General features: G+C 39.1%; 1 protein-coding gene across 2 annotated transcripts; it reads right to left on the bottom strand.

Moving 5' to 3' along the window:
• Window positions 1-140: 140 nt before the first annotated feature.
• On the bottom strand, window positions 141-19,112 carry cygb2 (cytoglobin 2). Of its 2 annotated transcripts, XR_011243887.1 has the most exons (4): window positions 18,316-19,112; window positions 8,510-8,741; window positions 827-5,883; window positions 141-790 (listed from the first exon to the last, which is right to left on the bottom strand). XR_011243887.1 is itself a non-coding variant. In XM_020084207.2 (3 exons), the coding sequence occupies exons 1-3, from the start codon at window positions 18,495-18,497 to the stop codon at window positions 5,719-5,721; spliced, it is 579 nt and encodes a 192-aa protein (XP_019939766.1). In that variant the 5' UTR covers window positions 18,498-19,112; the 3' UTR covers window positions 141-5,718. The 2 variants fall into 2 exon arrangements, 1 of the variants encoding a protein (XP_019939766.1); XM_020084207.2 differs by having other exon boundaries at window positions 141-5,883.
• Between the last annotated feature and the right edge of the window lie 7,311 nt (window positions 19,113-26,423).

The raw sequence follows: 26,423 nt of genomic DNA, 5'->3' as shown, positions 1-26,423 counted from the left end.
CGTCTTCTCTTGTTAACTGGAAACTTGTTTAGTCATTGATATATTTGATTCATTTAATCCTGTAGGAGACATTTTTGTTTATTGTATCAGATCTAACATGCTCATTGAAAACATCACTCAAGATCAGACACAGAGACAAATTTACCAGTATATTTTATTGATAGGTCTTGATCCATTTTTACCAGGTCTGCAAAGACACAAATTTGTGGTAGGCTGTGCAAACATGCTCAAAACACTACAAAGCCACAGCACTGGCTCCCACCAACAACGCGGTATACAATGATATATTCATATACAGTATTCAAATACATAGATTCCTTCTGCTAGATATATTTAGAAAAATATAGAGTCCTAACTTTTCAAATGATAGACAGAAACATTTCACAACAAAAACACGCAGTTCCGCTATTATGCTGCGATGCCCTTATGTTGCTGGAAGAGAATGACCGTGTGAAATAAATTAATGAGCAAGCGGAAAACCGCTGTGGTGCACTTGACATGCGAGGACATGCCCAACTCAGCATGTGGTATGCAAGACCAAGTGTGTGCATGAGAAAAGTGAGAAAGAAATTGATTGAGCGTGATCAGGATGTGTCTGTGCATAATTGTGTGTGTGTGTGTGTGAGTGTACCTTTACTTCTATCTTTGTAAGGACCAGTGATAAACCTTACAGAGTGAGGACATTTGTGAAAGTGAGGATGTTCTTCTTCTTTTTCTTAGTTCAGTTTATTGGCAGTAGTTCAGTTTTGTGTGACCCTCAATTAATAAGGGTGAAAGCCTGGACCATGGTCTGAACCAAGGTTCATGTCTTTGTAACATTGGTTACCTTTGATGCAGTTAGCTTTGGTGTCAAATTGCAATTTAGGTATCGGACAAAAGAATTGTGTATCACATACCTGTACGTGCATCCTATCATCATTACTTATGTGGGCTACGTCTGCCTGTAGTTGACATTGATAGGTTAGCAGACAGGCATGTTACTGACATTGGAGTGTCGGCAATCCACCAGGTAGTAGTCTTTCCATTTGAATAGAGGAAATGAATGAACTAGTTCATTTTGTTACATTATGGTACTTCTATCAGCATCACCAACTTTAGGTACGGTACTCAAAAGTGTCAAATGAACATCCTCGTCATTTAAAACGTATATAGTATACACCTTTCTCAACTGTTATTTTGGTTCAGACTAAACTGAAAAGTTCAAAGGTTCGGACCAAGCAAGGCAGGTGTGAAAAATTGGTTTAATGGTTCGAATTATAATTGGCTTTCATTAGCATGAGATTAGGCATTGGAGTTAGGCATGTCGTGTCCTAACAAAAACAGCAGAAGAAACTTGTAGTGTGTGTAGTGTGGTGAAGAACATGCCGCATACGGACAAAAAGGGACACGAAACCCGCAGCTCCCGAGAAAAGAGTGTCTCCCTCTTGTGTGAGTGTGTTTACAAATGGGATTCACACCACACACTGTTTAATAAACAAGACGTCAGGAGAACTCTGCTTAACAAAAATATTGCTGAACCTCAGGCTGCATGAGGTCTGACCTCAAAAGGAACTTGAACGTCAAGAGTACGGAATGGTGTGTATTTTGCAATGCATCCTTGCCTGACAACAGCTTTACAGCCTCCAGATGTATTTGATCCAAAGTGGAAATGGTACAGCTTGAAGTTTGTTTGACTCTGTGGGTTTTTCTTTCCACTTGTGTGACTTGTCATTGTCTAGCATAGGCTTATGACCGTCCAGTTTAACGTGATTGGCACCTGTTTAATGGGAACTTTTTATAAACTTCTGCAAGAGTGGGATGCAAGTAGCCAGTTTTTACAGATACTGGAGCTGTGAGTGACTGTTGCAATATCTGTTTTCAATCATGTCATCTCAAGTTATCTTGTTATGTCAAGATAATCATGGCAGGTTAATTATCTGGTTATCTAAAGGTAACAAAACTCTATGTAGAGATTATGAGAAAACAAAATGGTAGATATCAAGTAGTCAGGTACTTTAGATATTTTTCAACCTGGGCCCTATGTTTCTACCTTTAATGTGCAGGCGCTCTTTCGTCTCTGTATATTCCATCTCAAACAAGTAGAGACAGCCATCAAGTCAATGCTCTATTGACATTGTCCAAATCAGAAAAAGATTTAGTCATAATAGTAAAATATAAATTCATCTCTCTATCACTCATGTTTCCACCTCTGTCTTCCTGCACCAATTAAAGTGAAGTGAGACTTCTAGTTGAGTGAAGGTTGAAAAATACCAGATAGCTACCAAATAGCTGTTCTTAGCGTGCGCATTCAACTACCATGAGATTTTAGGGGACATATTTAATGTTACTCAACATGGATAAACAAGATGCATTCAAAACAACAAGTAAAATACAGAATCAGCAGATGTTTGATGGTGAAGAAAAACCATGGGATCAAGTTCACTGTTAATACAGCAGTGTCTCTCTTTGTAAAGACTTTTTTTTGGCAAAATTTAAAATGCACTTATGCCAAAGGAACTAATCAGTTAACTAATTAGAAGCAGTCTAATTTCTCAAAAAATCTCTCTTGTTAATGCAAATTCAAACAATGTTTAAAGTGGGGAGAATCTTCCTAAGTACTGTTGTGAATGAGTGCCATGGTGTGGTGGCTTTAAGACCATCTGTCCAGTCATAATTGTTGTCAGTGCTGCGCTGGGCCCTGACTGAGGCACTGGGAAGTTACAGTAGATGAATGAGCAAATGAGGAGGAGAGGAGACTCATTACTTCCTCATTAATGCCAGATGCTGATGCCAAGGGGAGTTCAGACGGGATATACAGGACGTCACCAGAGCAGATGCAAACTCAAGATTGCATCAAATGTCCGTCCTAAACAGATTTGCTGCGTATGTTTGGGAATTGACTGGACTGAGAATCGCAGATGGGGACTGCAAACAGCTGCGCACGCAGACCAAGGACTCTTGATTAGCAAAGTTCTGGTGACAGGAAGGCGAGGTTAAATAAGGTAGGGGAAGTTACTTTGACAGTATGCAGCATGTTTGAGGATGGATAAATATGATGTTGGTGGAGTTTCCGAAGGAAACAAAGAAAACAAACTTGCACCATTCACCTGGTCAAATATGAAAAGAAATCCATGTGTTAGAGCCAATAACTGGATATAAAGATAAAGACAGCTCCAAAAATTGAGGTATCCAAACATATCAATCACCCCCTGGTGGCATTAGAGGTCATAAACCCTGCCATGTACCATCCATATTAATGGAATGGAAACAAAAAAATGTAAATACACATAAAATACATTTTGGTTACTATCATTTACGGTAGTTCTTATCACAGTGATGTATGTCCGAGTATTTATTTTTTTTGATCATTTGGATTTCAATTTGTTAACTTATGTTCTAAAACCTGGCTTGAGACCTCATGATTGACAGCTGAGATTGACTTGCAATAGGTCAGACATGTTTCGCGGGACCTTGATGCCACAGCTCCACTTCCCAATCAGTACTACTCTGGCTCCAAATGACGTCACCAGCACAAGATAGCTGCAGCCGAATCCGGGGTATTTTGGCTTAATTTTTCATCAGTGGGCAGAAGTGTAGAAGCATCATCCATCTTTATATACAGTCAATGGTTAGGGTGTAAGCAGCATAATTCAAGTTATACATTTGTATGTATTTGGATATAACTTCTAATGATGGACTAGTCACAAGTCTAAAAAAACTGATGGCACTTCTAAAGCTGACATGTTTTCCGCAGAGCTCCAAAGTGAGATTTTAAAGCCCTTAATGGAGCCTTTAATGCAGCACATCTCTCTGATGGTATTTTGAAGATGTAAACTAAGTGACAGTCCTGTAAATATTACCGCAGAGGTGGTCTCATAGCATGCCTGTGTGTGAATCTGTACATGTATGGTTACTATATGTGTCTACCTGCTGATATTTTCCTGGTGTAAGTAATAAAAAATAAAAAAAACTTAAAGAGTTGTTGCAAATCCAAGAGTTTAGCCAAGAAAAAAAAGCCCTCTTGAACACATCAACAGATCCACGTGCCAATGAGGTGTAAACAAAGGCAGAAGAGTATGCACACTTGCCCACTGTACACTTATACAAACAACACCTCAGTAAAGTTAAACAAGACATTAAGAGCACACAATGTATCAATAGAGATTTAAAGGGGCACAGGTCCCCTAAACATGAGGATATATTGTATTAGGACACAAAGAGAATCTATTAACAGTCAGCAGCTCCATGGTCCCATAGCCGGGGCTTCAACAACTAACTGCCCCCTCCAAAAGCTTGAAAATCATTCCTTGTCTCAACATCTCTCATTTTCAAATATCTTGAGGTGTATTTATCTGTGTGGCTCAGGCAGGAGACGCTTCTCTCACCACCAGGTTTCCACAGAAATGAACTCTGTAAAGTAATAATCCGTAAAACATTTCTGTTTAAATAAATGTCTGTGCCTGACATCCCGAAGTGACCATTCATGAAAACCCTACCCTGAACAGTGATTGTCCAGTCATAGCTTAGGTAGCACGCCTGTCAAGTTTAGAATGGCTTAACAGTATTAAAACTGCTCTAAACATTAGCATGTCTTCCTAACTATAAACTAGTCCTAACTAACCTACTAGATACAGTGGTGACCTCAAACAACCATTATTTCGTCAGGTTACATGTTGAAGTTACATTTTGTAGTATTTTCCAAATTTGGTAGCCAGGTCCTTTTCCATTTTCCTTAAAAAGAATTTACTATAATACAATAGTTTTCCTTTGAATTGTCTCTTTCATGCTTCACCATAATGCTACTGCTACCCAGCTCCACTTATTTTGATTTCTTCTTCATTAATCATGGACCATTATTTTTAGCTTTGTCTATTAGCATGATTAAGTTGCGGAAGTGGATATTTGAAACCATTTCACAGAGTTTTCTAAACCTTTTAAAAGTCAGCAATTGAAAATTTTAACCTGCATCATGCTAGCTGAAATCTTCTACCAATAATTGTATTACAAATGACAAAGTCAGCTAGCTAATTATTTGCCTGCTTTTGTTTATCTCTGTCTATAGTCAAGGAAAAGGCATTACAAAGAATTTAAATTAGTACTTTGTCATCATTGTAAATAGTATGTGCTATGGTAAACTCGAAAGCTTGACAGGCCCAGTAACAGGCCAGGTGGAGCTTATTGAAAGGTCAATTGTTAATGAAAGTTACAGACCTGCACAGAAAAACATCTACTAGTCCATTAAAGCTTTTGGATATGTCTGAGCACTTCTATTGTTAATCGGGAAGATCCCATGCTACAGAGGAAGTGAAGTATTATATGTTTTTGGTAGAAGTTTTTAGAGTTTTTTTTTAGAGGAGAGAACACGATAGTTAGCATTTGCACTGATCGCCTCAGTGGCTGTAAATAAACTCCAAAGCACCACTTACACAAAGTAATATTTCATAAGTAAAGTTAAATGACATGTGGCTACATTGTTTGTATCCAAGTGATTTCTGGGAAGTGCAGTGCAGACACACCACAGCAACAAAGGTTTAGCACCAAAATGTCACCAAAGGAAAGAACAGAGTTGCACGGATTACCACGTTAATCTCATCCATGTCTATGGAACCATCCCTACACAATCCTTTAAACACACTCGTCTACTTCCTCATTTTACATGATCACGACCAAACCGTTTTCCTTTTTTCATTTCATTAAGTCCATTGGAAACTCCTTTACCCTCCTCTTCTCGTTGATTATTCAAACTGCTGAGCTGGAGACCTGGAGCCAGCCCACCTCTGTGTAGGCCCCTGTGACGTGCCAGTACACTGCCCCCATCAGTTTGGTCCACACCATCTGCACCTCTGCTGTGAAGAATTCAGGGAAATCTTCAGCCAACACCTCCAGCATCACACCGCTCAGGATCTGGGAAGAGTGGAGGATCAAAAAGAAACATAATCAACATATCCCATACCCACTAGCTCTCACTCTTTTCTCCCCTCTTTTCCACCCATCTCCCCTCTCCTCCCCATTTTTCTCTGCTCACCCCGACCGGTCGAGGCAGATGACCACCCGCATTGAGCCTGGTTCTGCTAGAGGTTTCTTCCAGTTAATGAGGGAGTTTTCCCTCTACGCAGTCACCAAAGTGCTGCTCATTGTTGGGTTTCTCTATATTAAATAAGATTTTAAGGTCTTGACCTTCGTGTTAAAAGCCTTGAGGTAATTTATATTATGATTTGGTGCTATACAAATAAAACTGAACTGAATTGAATAGAAAAAAAATAAGGAAAATGGGATGAGTAAGAGAGTAGGTTAGATAAAGTGAAAATATTTGATGACCAAGATAATGGCAGATTGAGGGAGGAGAAAGTAATGCAGAGAGACAATACTCAGTAGGTACAGCGGAGTCCAATTTTACCATTACAGAAAAGTGGGCGAGACAGGTGAGAATTGAAAATGATAACAGTATAACATGAAAGCAGTGGGTAGGCAGGCAATACATAGGGAATGAAAAGGAAAAGTAGAGAGAAAAGGATGACACAGGTGGGCAGAGAAAAAGTAGTAGATAGAAAGGGAAAGCAGAGGCAATGTGGTTTATGGACAACAGTCTTCAAACACAGCAATGAAACAGTATCAGTGATGTATGAGGACATTTTGGGAAAAGGTTTTCAACACAATATTAATTTACTTTGTCTGTCCAAAATTTTGTACTGATGGGGTTAACCACATTTGGTTGTTAAACTGTGATCTACAGGTGGTTGTCACATTAGGTGAGATTGTAGCCGCTGTCAACTGTCAGCAGCCTCCTTCATGTTTTTTATGCTGTCAAGTGGCCATCCAGGGAACCAGTCCGCCACATATAACAGCCTGATATTATGTGACCAAAAAGCCAAACTCTAGCGAAACCTCTGTCTTCATGATACCTGAGCAACTTAATCTATTAAAGAAGGCCATGAGATAGAGCTGAAAAGTTTAGGAAAAATAAGTAAGTTGCACCTTTTGTTAAGAGTTTTTTTGTTGTTTGCAAGGTCAAGAAAGAAGCTTAAAAATATCATAATAACTAGAAGAAAACTAGAGTTCATACCTCTGCACTTTATCACCATAATGTGTATGCATGTATTGAGATCAAAGAACATCATCTGGATCATCACCATATTTAATTTGTTCATAGATATTGGTACTCTTCAAATGCTTGTTTTTTTTCTTGCAAAGACCAAGGTAACAGGATGTAACAAACACACTTTCATTCACAAGTGGCCAGAAACACCACATTAAATGAGTCATAATGTTGCTCTTTAACTGCTGGATGTGTCAAACAGCCTCAGCTTTAACAGTGTCAATGTTTGTTTCTACTGCTCCTAAGTGGCAAAAAATATTAATTATTCATCAATCAGTTTATGTTCGGTCAATATAATCCAGAATCTAAATGACTATTGTAAGTTGTAACTATTAAATTAGAAGGTGAAACGAGATTCAACCACCAAAAGTGTTAAATAATATAAACTCTAGAAAATCTAGAAATGCCTAATGAATAAGGAGAAAATATTCTCACTTAATATGATAACATTTTGAGAGATACTAATTATATACACATAACACAAACCATATCACTAACAATGTGATCACCATCATCTTTAGACAGATAGTCACCTTCGAACATAAGGGGTTAAAACTTTAGGAAATACACAGAGGGACAAATTCATTTCATGATTTTTTTCACAAACTGATTAATTAAATCTTAAAACATATTCTAAAGGCAGTCGGAAGTCAGTGGTGTTTAAATGGTGACAGCGTGTTCTCCTCACAGCTGCATTTATGAACCTACTGCAAATGACATTCAAAACACTTGAAGAGGGGAAGCATCAGCATTCAATCATATGAAGACGGAAGCATATTGGATTTTCACAGTGGAAATTGATTTGGTACAAGAATTAAATATGGGGTGTTTTTCTGCTTCAACAGGTAATCAGCACTGTTACCTAACCCTGAAATGATTTGAACATTTAACTACATATTACTGCAATTAGCTGCTGTAAGGCACTTTTTGATGTCCTAAATGAACATCACTGTGTTACTGTTCTGTACAATGAACCAAATGCATGTTCAACTTGGCTGAATACAGGTGAGACACATTTTGTGTGTTCATGTGTGTCAGACAATGTCCCACAAGTGCAAACTGATAATAACTGAAACATAATAAAGAGATAAGAACAGTAGAGGAATATGATTTTTGGCCTGACTAGATTCAAATAGGCAGAAGAAGTCCCTTGTGTTAAGACTGTTAATGAGAAAATGTCTTTAGGGTGTGAATAGGGTACTTTCAAGGGGCTGCTGAAGCAGGAAAATACTTCCACTATGCTACTTATGCAGGAAATAGAGAGGCTGATGATTTCCTTTCAGAGAGCAATCTACTTTATATCATGGGCACTCCAATCAAATGTGTCAATGTAATCATAAGGCTCATTGTTGGCAGCAATAATTCTGTGAAATATGCTAAATCAGAAGCAGAAATGTGGCAGACTAAACTACCAGAGAGTGTTTGTTTTTTTACCTTAAAATACATGGGCTCCACCTTGTGTTTGATAGCATGGGCCTTCCCCACCAGGGCCAGCACTGACGACACTTTCTCTGGGTCATGGAGGTTCTCCACCACAGTATTGATGGCGTTCATCACTCTGCGGGCATGGTGCCGAAGTTGGCTGCTTCGCTCCATCTCCTCTGGGTCCTCCATGTCCTGGAACTGGCTGAAGTATTGTTTGGCTGACGGGAAGTTCACAAAGAACCTGAGGAGACCAAAAAAAAAAAATCATCCATTCATTATCTTACCGTTTGTCCTTTGAGGGAGGCTGGAGTCAATCCCAGGTGACATAGGGCAAGAGGCGGGGTGCATCCTTGACAGGTCACCAGTGCAGAAAAAAACAGCCATTTAAGCTCACAGTCACACCTATGGAACATTTTGAATCTCTAATAGACCTAACCCCCAGCTGCATGTCTTTTTACTGTGGGAGGAAGCCAGAGTACCTGGAGAAAACCCACACAGACACACGGAGAAAAAGCAAACTCCCATGGTAAAACTAATTTAGTTCGACTTACAAACGTAAAAGACTATTTTCGAGCAGTGTAGATGTTGGGATGGAAGTTTTGGTTGGTCAACTACTTTGGTTCAGACATACTGATTATCTCCATAGCTACTGAAGCCATGCAATAATTTTTCATTAAAGTCTATTAATCTTAATGGCTTTAATGAACTTCTGAGTCACAGCATTTCAAATGTTTAATTATCCAGTGAAATTTCAGTATCTAGGGATGAATTAGGGAAGAAATTAGAACAAACAGGTTCAGTAAGGAGCTCTGACATTTTTGTTTAGCTTCTGACTTTCCCCCTGACTTCACCTTCAAATGTTTTTTTTTCTCTTTTTTCATTCAGAGTGAAATAAATATGCTTAACCTTACCCCTAAAGCTCTCTTCTTTGTTGCAAAACCCAAATGCATGACAATTTTTTTTTTTTTTTACCTCAAATTTGGAACTCATTTATCAACACAGTCTGCACACAAATCAACACATCATCTACTTTTTAAGCAAGAGTTCTGATCAATGTTGTCAAAAAAATGTAGCTAAAATATCTTGCATAATGGTGCTGCCATCTTGCGCTGGTGAAGTCATTTGAGGCCAGATTCTGTGCAGTAGTGATTTTTTTGTGGCATAGTATGGTTATTATCCTAAGTAAACATAAACAAACATTGCAGGATACATTTCTCTCACGATATGAGTCACTAGCAAAAGGTATAGTAAAGAGAAAATGAAATTAATATTAATTAAGAGGCAATTAGTAATATGTGATCTTTATTGTTGGCCAATAGCAGTTGCAATGCAGTTTGGTAAATCTCTCAAATCCCATTTCAGCATAGAGATGAGCATGCTGGTACTGTGTCAATCCACCATGATAGAAATAATGGATTCATTGAATAATAATGAAATACTTTTTTTTACTATTTGATTTTTTTCTCACTTGCTTTGTAAAAAATTGAGAGGAGGTTTAAGGAAGAGCAAAAAGGAAATGCTCACGTCTCGTATCATTTTCTGGTGGTGTTTTGCATTTTTGGATGAAAGTTAGCGTGTTAGAGCAGACAAACTATAAACTCCTGAGAACGTCAACCATTAAAGCCACAAACACATTACAATGGCAAGACAGACAACCTCACTTAACATTGTTGTGAGTCTTTTTTTAAATTGTTGTAGGAAATAAAGACGACAGCTATGACATCTGTTAAGCTTAAGTGAGACAAATCCCTTCCGAGTCCCATAATATATCCAGAGGAAATCTATTTTAATGGGAATCATGCCTGTGTCACAACATTCAACCAAATGTGGGGATTCATGCCAGAATAATTTCGATTTTAACCAAGAAATGAATGATGCTGGGTTACAAAGTCTCTCTATTTTATTTAAAAAGAATATGAAGTCAAATGAGGCAAACGAAGCCTTTAAACACACAGTATGACATAAATTCTTGTTGTAAGCTTGTGCAGACTGTGAAGTCTGTAAGGTCTGTGTGCACTCTCCACCTCTGCACCATCTGAATAACAGGTGGTGTCTGGCAGGATCCTTGACAGTGCAGCGGCGCCAGTGAGACTCAGATGGTTAAGTTTGATTTGATGCAGGTGTTAACTTTCAAGCATGTCTGGTTCTGTTAATGCGAATGGATCAACCTGAAAGACACCCTCAGATTAAAAAACTTTACAATAGTATGTATATATGTGCCTATGGTGTATACGACTTAAATGTAATGATCATGACTGTTAGTAAATCTATAAATTAAGTCATTCCTGTCAAAACCATTGTCTGTGTGACAGCTCCCAAAGCTGTTGCTAAGGCATCTTGATCGCCCCCTGGTGGCTGGTTACAGTATAGGTCATAAACCCCACCCCTGCCATGTTAGAGGATAGGACATAGACCAAACAAAAAAGTGAAAACATGTCAAATTAAGTTCTTTGTGAAGTTGATGTTTATCCTTTCAGGTAGTTCTTATCACCAATGTATGTCCAAGTGTTCATTTGTCCAATACATTGGTTTTAATTGCATGTATAAGCAGGACTTTGCTACAGTTGCAGACTCCAAATGGTTGGTTTCATTGTCAAATCATTGGTGCTCAATGGCAGCGTTTCTATCCAGGATATTTTGGCGTAATTTCAGGATAGAGGGAGGACGTGATGACGCGTTGTTGTTCCTCTCTATATAGAGGCTATGGTTGTGACAGACAGACATAGTGTTTTGTTTTCTCTGTTTAGTTTAAATCACAAGCTGTTGATCATTTAACTTAATCTGACATTATTTTCAAATATTTGAAGGTGTTAAGCCTAGAGACTACAGATCTATAGACCTGCAGTCTTTACTGCCAACCAAAAATAAAATGGGCGGTTGTGGCTCAGAAGGTAGAGCGAATCATCCATTGACCAGTTTGATCCCTTGCTCCTCCTGTCTGCCTGCCTTGGGAAAGATACTGAACCCAAAATTGCTCCAAATTACAGTGTGTGATAGAAAAAAAATGCAGCACAGTAGCACTGTGCCATATAAATATTGTCCATTTACTATTCAGTTTAAATGGCCATATAAACATATTTAAATAATACAGTGTATATCTAAAAATGCTTAATGTTATGATAATTTTATTTAATCTCTATTGCTAATTGACAGGTTTATGGTAAAATTAAAAGATTATGTCACCATATTCAGTCAATAGAATTCCACATCTGGGTGCCATGAACATCTGTACCACATTACACTGCAGTTTGTCCAAAAGTTGTTGAGTTGTTGCATTGAGGAACAAAGTGATGGACAATAAGAGTTTGCTTATAATGAAAAAGGTAGTGCAGCTATTCTGTCCTGATATGCTCCTACAAACCTGAGTTTCAGCTGTTGTTTAACAGAGACAAAAGCTGGTGCCAAGCTTCACTTTCAAAGCTCTGCGCTGCATCAAAGACTCACGATGTGGAAGAACCTGAAACTGGTCTTTGATATGTCTGGAGTGTGTTTAAGAAGTTGTTTTAGCTGAAGATGTCGTGAATTCCATTCTTGAAACCACCCTGGTCGATGTCAGCTGGGAGATAAACAAAGAAAATCTAAATTGACTTGTGGGATTCTTTAGGAAGATTTGTTTTGGTTGAGGGGGTTTGATGGTTTTCATCACAGCCAACTTGAAGCTCAGCTCAGTATGAGAGAGGAACAAGTGTACAGCCGAGAAATAAGAAAATGTCCACAAGCTCAGCTGAAGGGGTTTGTGGGAATGTGTCAGATTAGGAACAATGACAGACAACAATGCAGAGGATATAGCTATCACACAGCTTTAGAACTTCACAGACAACCACTGACTGACGGATTTATGTACACACACACTTGTGCTCTGACCCACTTTAAATCTTGTCAGTCCTCCAGCTGACTGAATTGCTAGTGCAGTTATTTCCCAGTTGGAGTTTGGCCGTCGGCAGCACTACACCACATCCACATCCCTCCAGATCCGATGTCATGCTAGGCCTACAAAGGCTCAACTTGCCCGTAGCACTTCTAGCTTGGCTGTACCAGCTGTCACGATGCGTACGCACACTTTTTTCTAGGGTGACAGGAATAAAACAGGCTATCTAGTATCTCTGTTCTGCTTAGACAAACATGAAAGTTAACTGCAGCGCTTTAAGAAAACAGGGTGCCACTCTGATGCCTTCTGTGAAGAAAAAATAGGTCTTTTTGTGCCTGTCCTTGTGAGTTAGAAAGACGAATGTCTTATCCCCTGCTGCCCCGGCATGGTTTTACAAAACAGTGAAAGAAAATACGTAGGCACATCACAAAGAACAGCAAACCTTTTTTTGATCTGGTGTTTCAACGTCTATCATCCAAGGGAGTAACTGTGGGTCGAACATCGGGGGGTTGATCAACTGTATCATTTACAAAACACTTCACATTGCATTAACACCTGTCACCTGTCTACCCTGCGTCTCCTCTCCCTCTCTGATCACCTGTCTACCCTGCATCTCCTCTCTCTCTCTGGTCACCTGTGTATCCTGCGTCTCCTCTCCCTCTCTGGTCACCTGTCTACCCTGCATCTCCTCTCGGTCTCTGTATCTGATATAAAAGAAAAACTGTCAAATGGGCATTAACTACAGATTAACTGAATTCAACTTAAGCATGGTGAGCGTCAAGACCTATCCTCTTACTTTCAACAATCACAGTCTGGTTTGCCCTGGGTAGCTTCCCTTTTAAATTGGATTGAATGACCCTCAGAATATTTGGATGGTCAATATTGTGCAGCAACAAGTGAGTTTTCCTAAAATAAAAAAATGAAAGACTACACTGAAGAAGATGTGGTTTCTTAAGACACCGATGTTTCATGTCTCACATTTTGCAAATGGTTGCAATTGAGCCAAGAATTTGTGTTGTCACTGGTATTGCTCAAACTGACGCTGGAGGAGAACTCAGAGGATCGTTGACTGGAAACCGAAAATATCTGCAGCAAATTCTGTGCCAATCCATTCAATATGTGTCGAGATGTTTCACAGGTTGAGTGGAAACTTTGACCTGATGGTGGCATTAAAGTAGAGGTCGCTAGAATCAGAAGGAACAATCCTCTGGAAACACTCATTTCAGTCTGGACCTAAGTGGTGGACAGCCTGACTGAGCAATGTCCTCTGTAGGATTTTGAAATGCTGTGAGCATATCTAAAAGATGGAGGTAGCAGTGACATCTTGATCCTCAATATAATTTCAGAACAGTAATATGACATGTTTTGAAGCATTATCGGAAACGTGTGAGAGTAGTGCTGGTGTTAAGTAATTTGGAGATGTCACACTGAGCACATCTCTGCACCTGTCTCTGCATTTAAATGAAGTCATCAGAGCCATTAGTGGAGCCTGTTTATCACACACTGATTAGACTGGAGGTTTTCTTTTTTTATAAATCTTTGGAGTAGCTTGAACAACCTTGAGCCTTGTACTAGAACTTCAGAGATGTCATTCTTCTTTTTCTCAAGACAAACTCAATGACTCCATACAGCTGCCTTAATTATTGAGATATAAAAACACAACCCACATGATTTTAGAAGACATACATTCAAAAAAATGTACAATAAACCGGAAGGTTTCTGAGCTGCTCTCCTTCAAGGTAAATTTCTAATCATGAACTCATGTTTGCTGAATTTTGTTCTGTTTTATTCACCCACATATTTACTTTATTCAATTGAATTTCTTTGCCCTTTCTTCATCTCTTAGCCATACCGTTTAAACACGTTGTACCCCCTGCTTATAAGACCTTGTGTATTTGTACATAATTACTTGGGTGACAATTCTGTGATATGTGAAACTTAATCCCTTCAGCTACAGTCAGAGCGCACTTTATCACTACCTCTTCCAGCAAATGGAGCTTAAAATACTTACTTTTATTATTTATGAAGCAGTTTAATTTTTTCTATTATATTCTTCATTCCCGTTCTTGTTCTTACAGGTTGTAGAACGGGATGGGGTTATTTTAGTTCTTTGTTATACTCTGTAATTATTGCAAAATCCCCAATAAAATAAATAAATAAATCAGAGTTTCTAAAAAGTTAATTGTTATTGTAAGACATGGGGGTGTGAAGGAGGTTGTACTTGCTTAGGAAACCTCATGAATATATTGGGCCCTGTGGTCAGTAATCGTGGTCTGTCTGTCAGTCAACCACTGAAATGTCTTTACAACTATAATATTAAAAAGATTAAAACTTGAATCCTGCTGATGCTGGCAAATTCCTTTTGACATTTCCTCTAGTGCCACTAGTGTGTCAACATGTTTGGTTTTGAGTGTCGTGTCTAGCACTGTCAGGGGTTCTTTGGTTTGAATCCCAGTTCAACCAGGGATCCTTAAAGTGTGGAGTTTGCATGTCTGTGGAGGTTTTCTACAGCTACTCCGATTTCTTTCCACAGTCCAAAGACATGCACATTTATATGAGGGTTGATTTTTTACATTGTCCTTGAGTGTGAATGTGAGAGAGGATGGTCCTTTGTCTATATGTTGGCCTTCTGATGTACTTGGTGGTGTACCCCACCTCTCGCCGAATGTCAACTTGGATTGGCTCCAGGTCCCCCCACGACCCTCAAAGGATAAGTGGTGTAGATAATGGATGGATGAATGGATCTGTATGAGTAAAGAGTTTGGATGGTGATTGCCTCATCAGATACCACTAAACATTTAAAGTAAACCAAACCAGATCCAGCAGGAAAATACCTCAAATATATCAAGTAACATTTTTTTCTAAATTCACTTTCATTGTGAAACACTGTATTTTCTGCTTCATGAAAATGTGCCTGGATCCTCCCATCTTCACTAATAGAGTCAAAGTACGCAGGTTTTGATTGTATTCACAAAGCTGCCATATGCACTGTTCCACCGACGCCTGGGGTGCGCTCACTCTTTGGTGCAATTGCATTTGTGCGCATTGGTGAGATCAACTGAGGCTAATGTCGCTGTCTATTCTCTCCATGCATCCAGGCAGATGGATTGAGATGAAAATGCAAATCTGTGTGTTCACGTGGGGGATGTTGTGCACTGATCTCAAATATATGATCTCAACCATGCAAGACCCTGACCCAGAGTCAGCCTCAGGTTATGTTAGGTAACTGAGGAACTGCCAGCCAACTGTTGATAATTTACACTCTTTGTGCATCGCACTGAGACAGAATGATTCAATTGTCATGTGAGGCCTGAAACAATCAGTCAAATCCATAAGAAATTATTCGAAAACACCTTTGATGACAGATTTAGCATTTAGGTTACTTTTACTAAGAATAAATACGGAAACATTTATATAATTTATATATTGTGATGGACATATATTGTATGTTACTTCATTACCAATCCCCTCAGGGGGAATTTGGTACATTGGGAATTTAACATATGTAAAGAATTGAAAAGAGCAACAGTGGAGACAACGGATAGTGAGTGAAGCATGGAGGGAGATATTTAAGTGCCAAAGCTGTCATCCACAGATAAGAACACAACACACACACACACACACACACACACACACACACACACACTGACTGAAGATGCTCTCTGCCCCTTCCACTCACTCCCTTCAGGGATTCTCATCGCCCCCAAACTGAAAATCAGCTTGCCTCGCTCATATCGCTCTCCTTGGCTGTGACTGGCTGTCCATTTTAACAAGCCCTTAGTACACTTGTTAGTGTAACACTGAGCCAGGTTGGCCGGGGACATTCAAACCAAATCAAATCTTTTTTCTCTCATGAAAGGCATGAGAAGAATAAGGAAAAAAACACAGAAAAATTGTTTAACATTTAGTTTGTCTACAACACTTTGCAGTGAAGCTTCACAGAGCATTACTTCCTAAAGATCTGATAAAGATTCTGTGTACGATTCTGTTTTAAATAAAGACAGTAGCAATGGATGAGTATGAGAGTTATGAAAGCAAGGTGCTTACATGTCCAAAGATTTAATTTATGACTCCTAATTTAAGGAACAAATTCAGCATATTCACTGTCTCAGAGACCTTGTGGACTGTGGAGTATATTTCTTCAGCATTATAATGAGAGAGGAATGCCATGTTCCTTCCCTCCACTTGTCACATCTCAGTTATTGGTGAGAAGGTGAGGGAATGAGAGCAGAACAGCAGACCGTGTTCTGTGTGTGTGTGTGTTTGTGTGTGTGTGTGTGTGTGTGTGTGTGTGTGTGTGTGTGTGTGTGTGTGTGTGTGTGTGTTTGGTCTCTGTCTGTCTGTCTTTCTGTCTGTCTGTCTGTGTGTGTGCGTGAGAGAGTGTGTGTGTGTGTGTGTGTGTGTGTGTGTGTCCTATGCAAAATGTAGCATCCATTAATCCTTATCATTGCATTTCCTACACCTTGTGTCAGTGTCTGTTGCAGAGCCATCTCGTTACCAAGACACACAAATGACTCAACTGATGCACAGACCATGAACTACTCTGTCGTACTTTGTTTGTGTGTGTGTGTGTGTGTGTGTGTGTGTGTGTGTGTGTGTGTGTGTATGTGTGTGTGTGTGTGTGTGTTTGTTTGTGTGTGTTTGTGTGTGTGTGTTCCTGTCACTGAACAACAAAAAATCCCTTAAGGTGTGGTAACATATAGACTGAATATAAAGATGTGCGACACTTCTCCACACACTACAATCTTGTGCATTTGGAGTCAGACTTTGGGGGGTGGAGCCATGACAGAAAACATCTATTTAATGAGCCCCATGTTCCATCCACTAACCTATAGGATGGAACATATACTGCAGCCATCCAGCAGGTGGCAAGACAGACACCTTGACTTTAATTTTTGGTCAGTCATGCCGTCCATCTTGATGTACAGTATATAGGTAACAAAGGATTATTTCTTCACAACATGGTGTCAGTAGTGACTCCATTATAATCAAAAAGGTATCAAACTATTTTACAGACTAAGCTCATAAACTCAGTGATTAATGGGGCAACCTGAATTAAATATATTATATATATTGTAATATCAGCCTTAAAGTGTTTCACTGCCTTCTATGATTAAAAGTTTTAAGTGTGATGTATCTGTAACTCAACCCTACATGTGAAGACACAGGGTATGACACCCGCACAGTGACCTTTAATACACTGCAGCTTATTTATTTGCAGATGGCAATGCCAATAAACCGTGACAACTAACATCGAGGTGCATTACTGCCATCTACTGTGTTTTCTTCTTCTTGTTCTTCTTCAAACTTCTTACTCTATGTGTGTTCTCCTTCTCCATATGGGTTTTCAAGAGATTGATTTCTACTTCTTCTTCTTTGTTTGGTTTTTTAGCATGTGGCTACCAACGTCAAGTTGCATTAACTTGTTTGTCTTTTGTAGCCCTCACATGGTCTTCATTATGTCTTTGATTCAAAGACAAACAAGATTTCCAAGGATGGGGGGGACAAGGTACTCTTTTATTTTTCGACCCCATAGTTATTATAAGATGCCCTGGAGGATGGGTTAACGGTGAGGGGCCCTAGCCTCCCCCCAGACGCAGTAGATGGTGGTAATGCACCTGCCACCCAACCACCCGCCAAAAAACCAAAGTAGAAGAAGAAGATGAATTAAATAAAGAGAAGAAGAGAAGACCTGTTGATTGCAGTCAGCAAGAAGAGGCAGATCCTGTAAATGGCCATAATGCACATTGACATCACGTTGCCCCCCCCCCCCCCCCCATGAACCGATCAAAGAAGAAGAATTTAAAAAAGTGACTCAGTTTTCACTTTGAGAGTAAAGACACAGGATTAAATGATGTGTCCACTCATCTCTTTCCATCAGTGTTTCGCACTGAGAATTAAAAATGTTTGCTTTATAAAATCAGTCGCACCTCCTGACGAAACTCACCTTATGAGCACGGACACCCCCACGTCCTCGCAGTTCTTGTACACCAGCCCCCACGTGTCCTGGATGATCTCCCGCTCGGCGTCGGACAGCGGCTCGGCGCGCTCCGGACGGTCCTCCCGCTCTCCCAGCAGCTGAGGCGGCGGAGGCGGCGAGGGCGGCGGCGGAGACTCCCGGCGAGACATCCTCCTGCGGCGCAGCAGCCCGGAGGCTCCCAGCAGGGCCCGCGGGAGGTAGGGAGTGAGGGAGGGGGGGAGGGAGACGGAGAGCTGAGACCCCACGGCGGGAGCTGGGAGAGGAAAGCCGGGGTGAGAAGAGGAGTGGAGCGGAGAGGAGAGGAGGAAGAAGAGGAGGAGGTAGAGGAGCGGAGGCAGGCAGCGCTCACAGTCTAAAAGAAACGAGGGGGAAATGAATGGAGCGCCCAGTCCCCCAATGCCACCCACCAAGCTCTCTCCCTCCGAGCTCTCCCACACTGGTCCTCCCTCCACCTAAAAACTTATTCCTCTCACTGCTCCTCTCTCTCCTTTCTCTTCTCTTCACTCTTCCCACCTTTATCTCCCTCTGTCTCTTCCTCCCTCTCTCCCCCAGTGAGGAAGATGCTTGTCAGTGATGCTGATGTTGCTCCTCTGTCACTTCAACTCTCCCTCCTTCTGATCCTCTGCTGGAGGAGATGGGGAGTGTGTGTGTGTGTGTGTGTTGTGAGAACCTGATGGAATGAGAGGGAGGGAGATAGAGGGGCGATGGAGTGGGTGAGAGAGAGGAAGATAATGTGTGTAAGAGAGAGAGCCAGAGAGATAGGGAGAGAATGTGTAAGAGAGAGAGCGCCCGAGAGAGAGGGTGATAGTGTGTAAGATGGAGAGGGGGGGGGGTGTAGGAGAGAGGGTGATAATGTGTGTAAGAGAGAGATAGAGAGACAGGGAGAGAGCGTGAAAGAGAGAGAGTTTGAGGAAGAGAGTGCATGTGTAATGGAAAGAGAGGGGTTGGAGAAATCTCAAGACAAATAAAAGGAGAGAGAGCTTTAAGGGTCTCTGAAAACACACACACGCACACACACACTGCATCCGTACGTGTGTGTGTCTGTGTGTGCAGGCCTTGACACATTCAAAGTGTGAATGTGTTTCTCTTTTAGAGATACCGAATTCAAAACAGATGTATAATTATCATTACTACCATTTTAATATATTGTCTTTGCATGTGTAGTACTGTCTGTTGTGTTGCTGATTCTATCCAATTAAAGAAAAGTCTAATTAACATTTTAACAAAAGACTTAAATTTCTGAGTACAAAATGAAATATTTTCTTCAGAGCGTCTTTCAGCTCATTGTTTTAGTTTTTGCAGCCACAAATCCACTGGTTCACTCTCACTTGCTGTCATCAGCCTTATTACAGCAGCAGCAGTGGCAGGCAGCTGTTGGAGGTCTGATAAACACAATATGCACCATGCACTCAGAACTTAACAACACACAGACACAGTTATAGACTTTTTAACACACATGTTTAACAAGTTAAGTGGATTTAAGTGAGTTGACCAAAACAGTAAAGTAAGGGGCCAGAAAATGAAAACACTGAGCTGAAACATGCTGTAAATCTCCTCAGAGCTGTTTATAACTTCAGGTGAGGTAACCTGTTTCACATTACACATATTCTGGTCATTTCATCCCATTTGTTGAAAATATTAATTGTAGCTTTATCAACTTTAATATGCGACATCAATGTTGGCCAAAAATATATGAATACAGGTTTAATACACTGAAGGATTATTGTATTAATTTTAAATGAGTGATAAAAGATGTTCTATATATAAGAAAAAAATCTAGGAAATTTTGCTGGACTAGAGATCCACAGATATTGATGACAATCATATGCATTCCAACTCATTAAAATCAGTATATCTTGGCTTGATAAGAATAGTATGTGTATTTACAGTAAGTCCAACATGTAAATGTGCCAGACATAACCATGCTGGTTAGTTTTCCTCTGCAGCCCATAGCTTGATGGTAATAAAATATACAGTGACATATAGACACAGGTTTACAAAACACAGGAGAGCATACACAGACAGTTACCATGATTGATAAATCAATGACATATATGTATGACATATGAAAACATGGACAGAGGCACATCGCACATGAAAGAAACAAACTTCTAAACGATTATACAAAGAGTAAAGACATAGGAGAATCAAGTATAAGCATATAAATGCAAAAACAATATGCACATATACAAAATGAGTAAAATGCTTAATAATACAATGACATAGCCAAACTACCTCTCCAGGTGATTGTATGTTTGAGTGTCAGAAACCATTGTTAGGAATTGAAGGAGTTAATAGTTGTGAACTTAAATGATGTGTTAAGTCACTGTGCTTTTAGTATTAGCTTAACTGTGAGCGTGGCTCGTTATAGTGAACCAGCCATCCTCTGACTAGTAAAAAGAAGATTGTTGCATCAGGTTCCTTCTCAGTTCTAAATTCAGGGCGATTTCTACTATCGACACGCTGCTGCCTTCACTCTGATTCCCCTCCATTCCATTTACCACTCTCCCCTCAGGTTCATCACTGCTTATAATTACAACACACACACCACACCACTTTCTAAATGAGGAAGTTGGCTGGCCCTCCCTGTCTGACAGATGTTATAACCACTGGTACTGATACAACATTGTTGAAAATTGTTATTTCGTATCTCATCTTTCCTGGCTCTCTGGCCCGTGTCTAACCTGCCCCACGAGCCCTGAACCAGGACTGATGTAGAAGAAACTTGTTCATGCAGCATGAAATAATAAACCATGTCGCCTAAAAGTCATAACATTCATACTTCTCTGTAACTTCAAGAACATACTGGATCTCTGCCCGCCTTTCATTGTTTTCACATTATTTTAATTTGTTCTATTAACCTATTAACAAGATGGTGTCGTAAAAACATTTCCTCAACCTCTCCTGTATAAATAAAAGCTGAATAAATAATTAAACAAAAACAATATCATCAAAGTTTAAATGAATTATCCAGACCATGACGATCATGAAAAATGTCCTTCTCTGTTGTGGTAAGACAGAAACACTTGCAGCTCAGTTTGTCACCTGCTGTCACAAGGCAAAGCAGGCGTACTAATAAATAAGCTGTCAACATCACCTTCAATGACTTATATAATATGTTTAAAGTTACCATATATGGAGCTGCTGCCACGACTGAATGTACAACTGGTGAGCATAACACAAGATGTTAGAATACAAGATGTCATATAATTCATATCGATCTTTTTCTTAATATTCACTGTTTATTTCCTGCACCAATAAGTTTTCACTGCTGTTTATCTTTCTGTTAGCAGGATTACACAAAAAACTACTGAGCAGATTTCATTGTAACATTGAGCAATGGTGGTTTGGAGCATATTCAATGAGGGGTAGGATTCAATAATCTTTTTTTATACTTTCTTTATTACTGTGAGATATGGTGTTTCTCAACATGTTTGTGAATTGTGAAGAAACAATATAATATAATAATTAAGAGATCTTTATGAAAAACCAGACATATATAGCATGCTAATGCCTATAAACTGAAATTCGAACAAATGTAAGCAGTTTGCAGAACATTCACATAGAAAATATCACATCTGAACATTTGATAAAGTCAAACTAGCAACTGCTTGAAAAACAAACAAAAAAATAATTTACCAATATTGTTTTAGATTTATTTTCTGTTCTTTTTTAGCTAAACATAAATGTTCACCCATGATATGCCACTAGATACTATATATAATAGATTACATGTAACCTGGTGCCACGATCAGAGGGCACATGCTCCAAAATAAGAGACACACAGGTTCCTGGTTTGAGACACGGTGACACAGACACAATGAGGTGGTTCTGTTTCACCACAAACTCTCTGTGGACATTGTAGCCGACAGCACGCAGGTTAAGTTGCATGCTGAGAGTGACCTGAGGCAGGAGAGGAAATAGATAAAAATGTTGTTACCGTCAGTGCACTGGCTGATACATAAACACAGTATGTCTTCATATTTTTACCCTTCAAATTGACCCCATAATCTAAGTATAGAAAAACAGTGGCTGCAAAAGATCAAATTCTAAGCTGTTAATTTGTGAGGCAGCACCCAGAATTTTTGAAATACTGAGGTCATAAGTCCAGTGACGAAGCGATTTTCCCAACGGAGATAAAGCAACATAACTTGGGTCATGCTGACAGGAATATTAGAATCTAAAAGCAAAATAATCAATGTTTAAAATAACCACAAGGAGCACATGAACTCTCATCAGACAGCTAAAATGCCCAAATTCCTATAATAATACAGTGTGTGTGACCTCAGTGGGAGCTACATCCCTACTGAGTAAGTCATAGGAGAATGATAAGGGACTATTTCAAATGCTTGTTGTTTTGAAAGGAATTCTTACAAAATCAGCACAGAACAACAGACAATATCATGAGAAATTACGTCAATATTTCAGTCAAAATGAACAGTATCGAAACCTGGAAAATAAATTTCAACCCAAAGAAGAAAATAAATGTTCTTTGAACTTGATTGACAGGATTACTTATTGAGATGGAGATTTACCAACAAAGAACATCAATCTATACCTGTGCAGAAAAAACAGTGCTCAAGGAGGTCAAACTTTTATCTCTATCTAATCTGTCATAGTGGTATTGAAAACGCTACATTTGACATTCCTTATCTGTGTTTCCAAAAAAAAGATAGAGATGTTTGATAAACTGCTGTCTAGACAAAAGCAGGAGAGGGATTGTGGAGGACGATGCTGATGACAGGTCTATTATGCCACAGAGGCGACTGGAGAAGCCAACAATTGAGGGATGGAGCTGTCACAGCATTTCGCAAAATGGCACATTTCTGCGCCACACAGGGTGTCACTCTGTCACTCGTCAAGGCAAGATGAAATAACTCGCTCCGACATTGTGCATCTGTCACTCGAGCTGTGTCAGTGCTCACTATGCGACATGAAATTTAGATAGAAATATGCTCAGGCTACTAGTTGTGACTGATGAATCTATGTGACAGTGTATGACTGGTGCTCATATGAAGTTAATGTAAAGGGCAAAAGAGGATAAATGGGGTAAAAAAAGAGAGTTCAAATAAATACATTCTTATACATGACACTTATGCGTCTCTCGTGAACATTATGAGTTTAAGATTCACTGTTTAACATACACAGCAGTGTATCATCATGCTGTATGTGTGTATTATAACCTGAGCTGAATCTCTGTCCAGCTGAAGGTTGGCAAAGCTGTACTGTTGCTGCCCTCCACTGTCTGCTACACATCACTAAACATGAGTGCAGATAATTGGAGGCATGTCTCCAGTGAAATGGTACGGTACTGAAAATGATATGAAAACTGATATTAACAGAGGTGGGAGGTTTACACCACATCCCGAAATTTGCACTTTTTTCATTTTACAGCTGAAAAGTTGTCTCTTTGTAATGATGTTTTGTTACATTACGTTACAAGATTAGTCAACAACTGTCAAAATCACCAATAAAATGAAACAAACTCTCTTATGGATTAAATGAACAATTTTTTACAAATCAATCAATCACCATCAAGAAAATAATTAGCAGGTTGATCCATATGAAGAGCAGAATTTGGGAAATAGCTCCACCCAAACCAACCAAATACAGTAAATCTTTCCCATATTTTTTATTTATTAGTAATGATAATTAAATACTTAATAATTCAGTTGTCACAGGAGCCATTGTCCTACATTGAGTTTTAGGTTCCACTTGAAAGATTCACGTAAATTATTTTATGATTATACTGTCTCGTATTTCCACTGCAGGACTGTTTGTGCAAAATTATTTGAGTACTGATTATTTTTACTGTGTGGTATCAGTAATTTTACTTAAGTAAAGCATCTCAACACTGTACTTTTTTCAGCGCTACAGGAACAGTGGGACTCTGGGTCCATCTGGTGACCAGTTAGAATTAGTGCATTTTAGACGTTCGCTCCCTTCAAATCATTTGACCATTTGAATATATTTAAATAGGGTTAGGAATTTAACAGTAAATAGATTATTTTTTTCTGTGACATAAATAAACCAAGTATTTAACCTTCACTCATCCCTAGTGCTCATAACTGAGTAAATAATAGTCCTGCACTGAATGTGTAACCAGACCAAAACAACTCCCTATGTTGTCAAATATATTGTAGATGAATGATGTGTGTTCACTTGTAACCATGTGACACTTTATTACATTGTTATTTCAACAAGGTCTCTTTAAAAAAGACCTTGTATCTCATGAGACGTCCCTGTTAAACACAGTTTAAATGCATTGAATAAGTAAATATAAAAATACATATACAACATGTGTGTTGTTTGTGTGGTTTTGGAGCTAGAGGATGAGAAGGGGCTCAAGGCGAGCACACAGAGGCCACAAAGATGTCACATGTTAGAAGAGGAGCTATGCAGTAAATGAGTGGGTGTGCTGTAATCAGTGGTGTTTGTCTGCCAAAGTAATAACAGCTTTTTTTGCAATTTCCTTTGTGAGTAGGGTTGTAAATATGGACAACAGCACATATACTCACAAAATAAGAATATAACCTTGTTTTACAGTGGCATTATCAGTGAATTATTATTTTTCCGGCCTGCATGTTGTCAGCAGTCATGTCTGTCTTTATGCTACAGAGGGCATCATTTACACAAAGTAAAATATTCTGACTGAATAAATGAAAAACATAAACAGGAAGGACATAGTATTTTTATATTAGACGGATATATGTTAGATTCCTGGGACTCAGCTCGTTAAATTAAATGTATACTCCAGTGTCTGCTGATCTATTGATCAGAGTCACATATTTCTTATTCTTATATCTTTTGACTGTAAAAGAAAAAGACAAATGCTGTAGAAATATACAGTTTTTATATAAAGAACAATATAACATAATGCAATCACTGCAACAAAGTTTTTATTACAGTGCATATACTCTTGAGTGCAATATTCTTCTGTGTCTTTTTGTTTGTTTCTCTTTGCACTGTTCAGCTGTAGCACTCCTAATTTTATTGTGTGCTTTGGTTGTACAATGAATAGAGACTTTATTTTCTGCTCCATACTATTTAAATGAAAATATGTGCTACGCTCAAATGCAATATGGTATAAACTGGCTTCAACAGATTGATTATCCTCTTGGCGGAAATTAAAGATATACTACAATTGTATACAGATATATATAAATAAATAAATGAAAAAACATAGTGAACAGTGAGTACAAAAACAATAAGAAATCTTATATATAGGATCACAGAATGGTGAGCAGTAGTAAAGGTTAGAGTGGTATAAAATAACATTATTATTATAGTGGATCGTGATGGTCGTGTATCATGATGATGGATCGTGGATCATGGTGGCATCTGGTAGTGGTGGTACTGGATCCTGATCGTGGACTATTATTTAAAATGAGATTGCTTGATATACAATATGTCTACTCACAAACTCTTCCATTATTGGCAATAACTACTTAATTTTTCATTACTTCTCCCTTCATCTCTATCAGACATTTTCTTATGAAAAAAAATAAAAACATTGACACGCTTTCCATTATGTTACAAACTGTTTCATCTAATCAATGTTGTAAATACTTTTATTTTGCTGATGTCCTCATTCACACTATTACACTTCTGAGAGAGGGCTCCCTTACATGTGGCTCTCTGTGAGGTTTCTACCTTGTTTTCCTCTGTAAATATGTGTCTTCCTTCCTCTTGTTGAGATCAAGGACAGAGGATATCGACACATTTTAATTTGTGAATATGGGCTATACAAATTAAATGTGATTGACTGATTACAGTAAAGTGATGTATGTGGATACAGTAGTTCTAGTTTTAATGATTTCTATAACCACATGTGTCTATATGGGATCAATGAATACAAATATCGTTGCAGATATATATGAATATTATACAATAGAAGCTCCATGCTGCAGCAGCAGCGGCAGCAGGTGTCGGCGTCTTCCTGAAGTTTTGGTGGATGGAAATTATTTTTGGACCAATCGCAACGAGGCGTCGCCCTCCGCAACCAATAGAAGTTCAGATCTGGCTTGTGGGCGTGTCCAATTACCCACCCACCCAAAAAAGCTGCGCGGCGGTGC

Source organism: Paralichthys olivaceus, chromosome 8 (assembly GCF_024713975.1).
Source record: "Paralichthys olivaceus isolate ysfri-2021 chromosome 8, ASM2471397v2, whole genome shotgun sequence".
In the NCBI taxonomy this organism is placed as follows: Eukaryota; Metazoa; Chordata; class Actinopteri; order Pleuronectiformes; family Paralichthyidae; genus Paralichthys; species Paralichthys olivaceus.
This window is presented reverse-complemented; position numbering and strand designations above follow the sequence as displayed.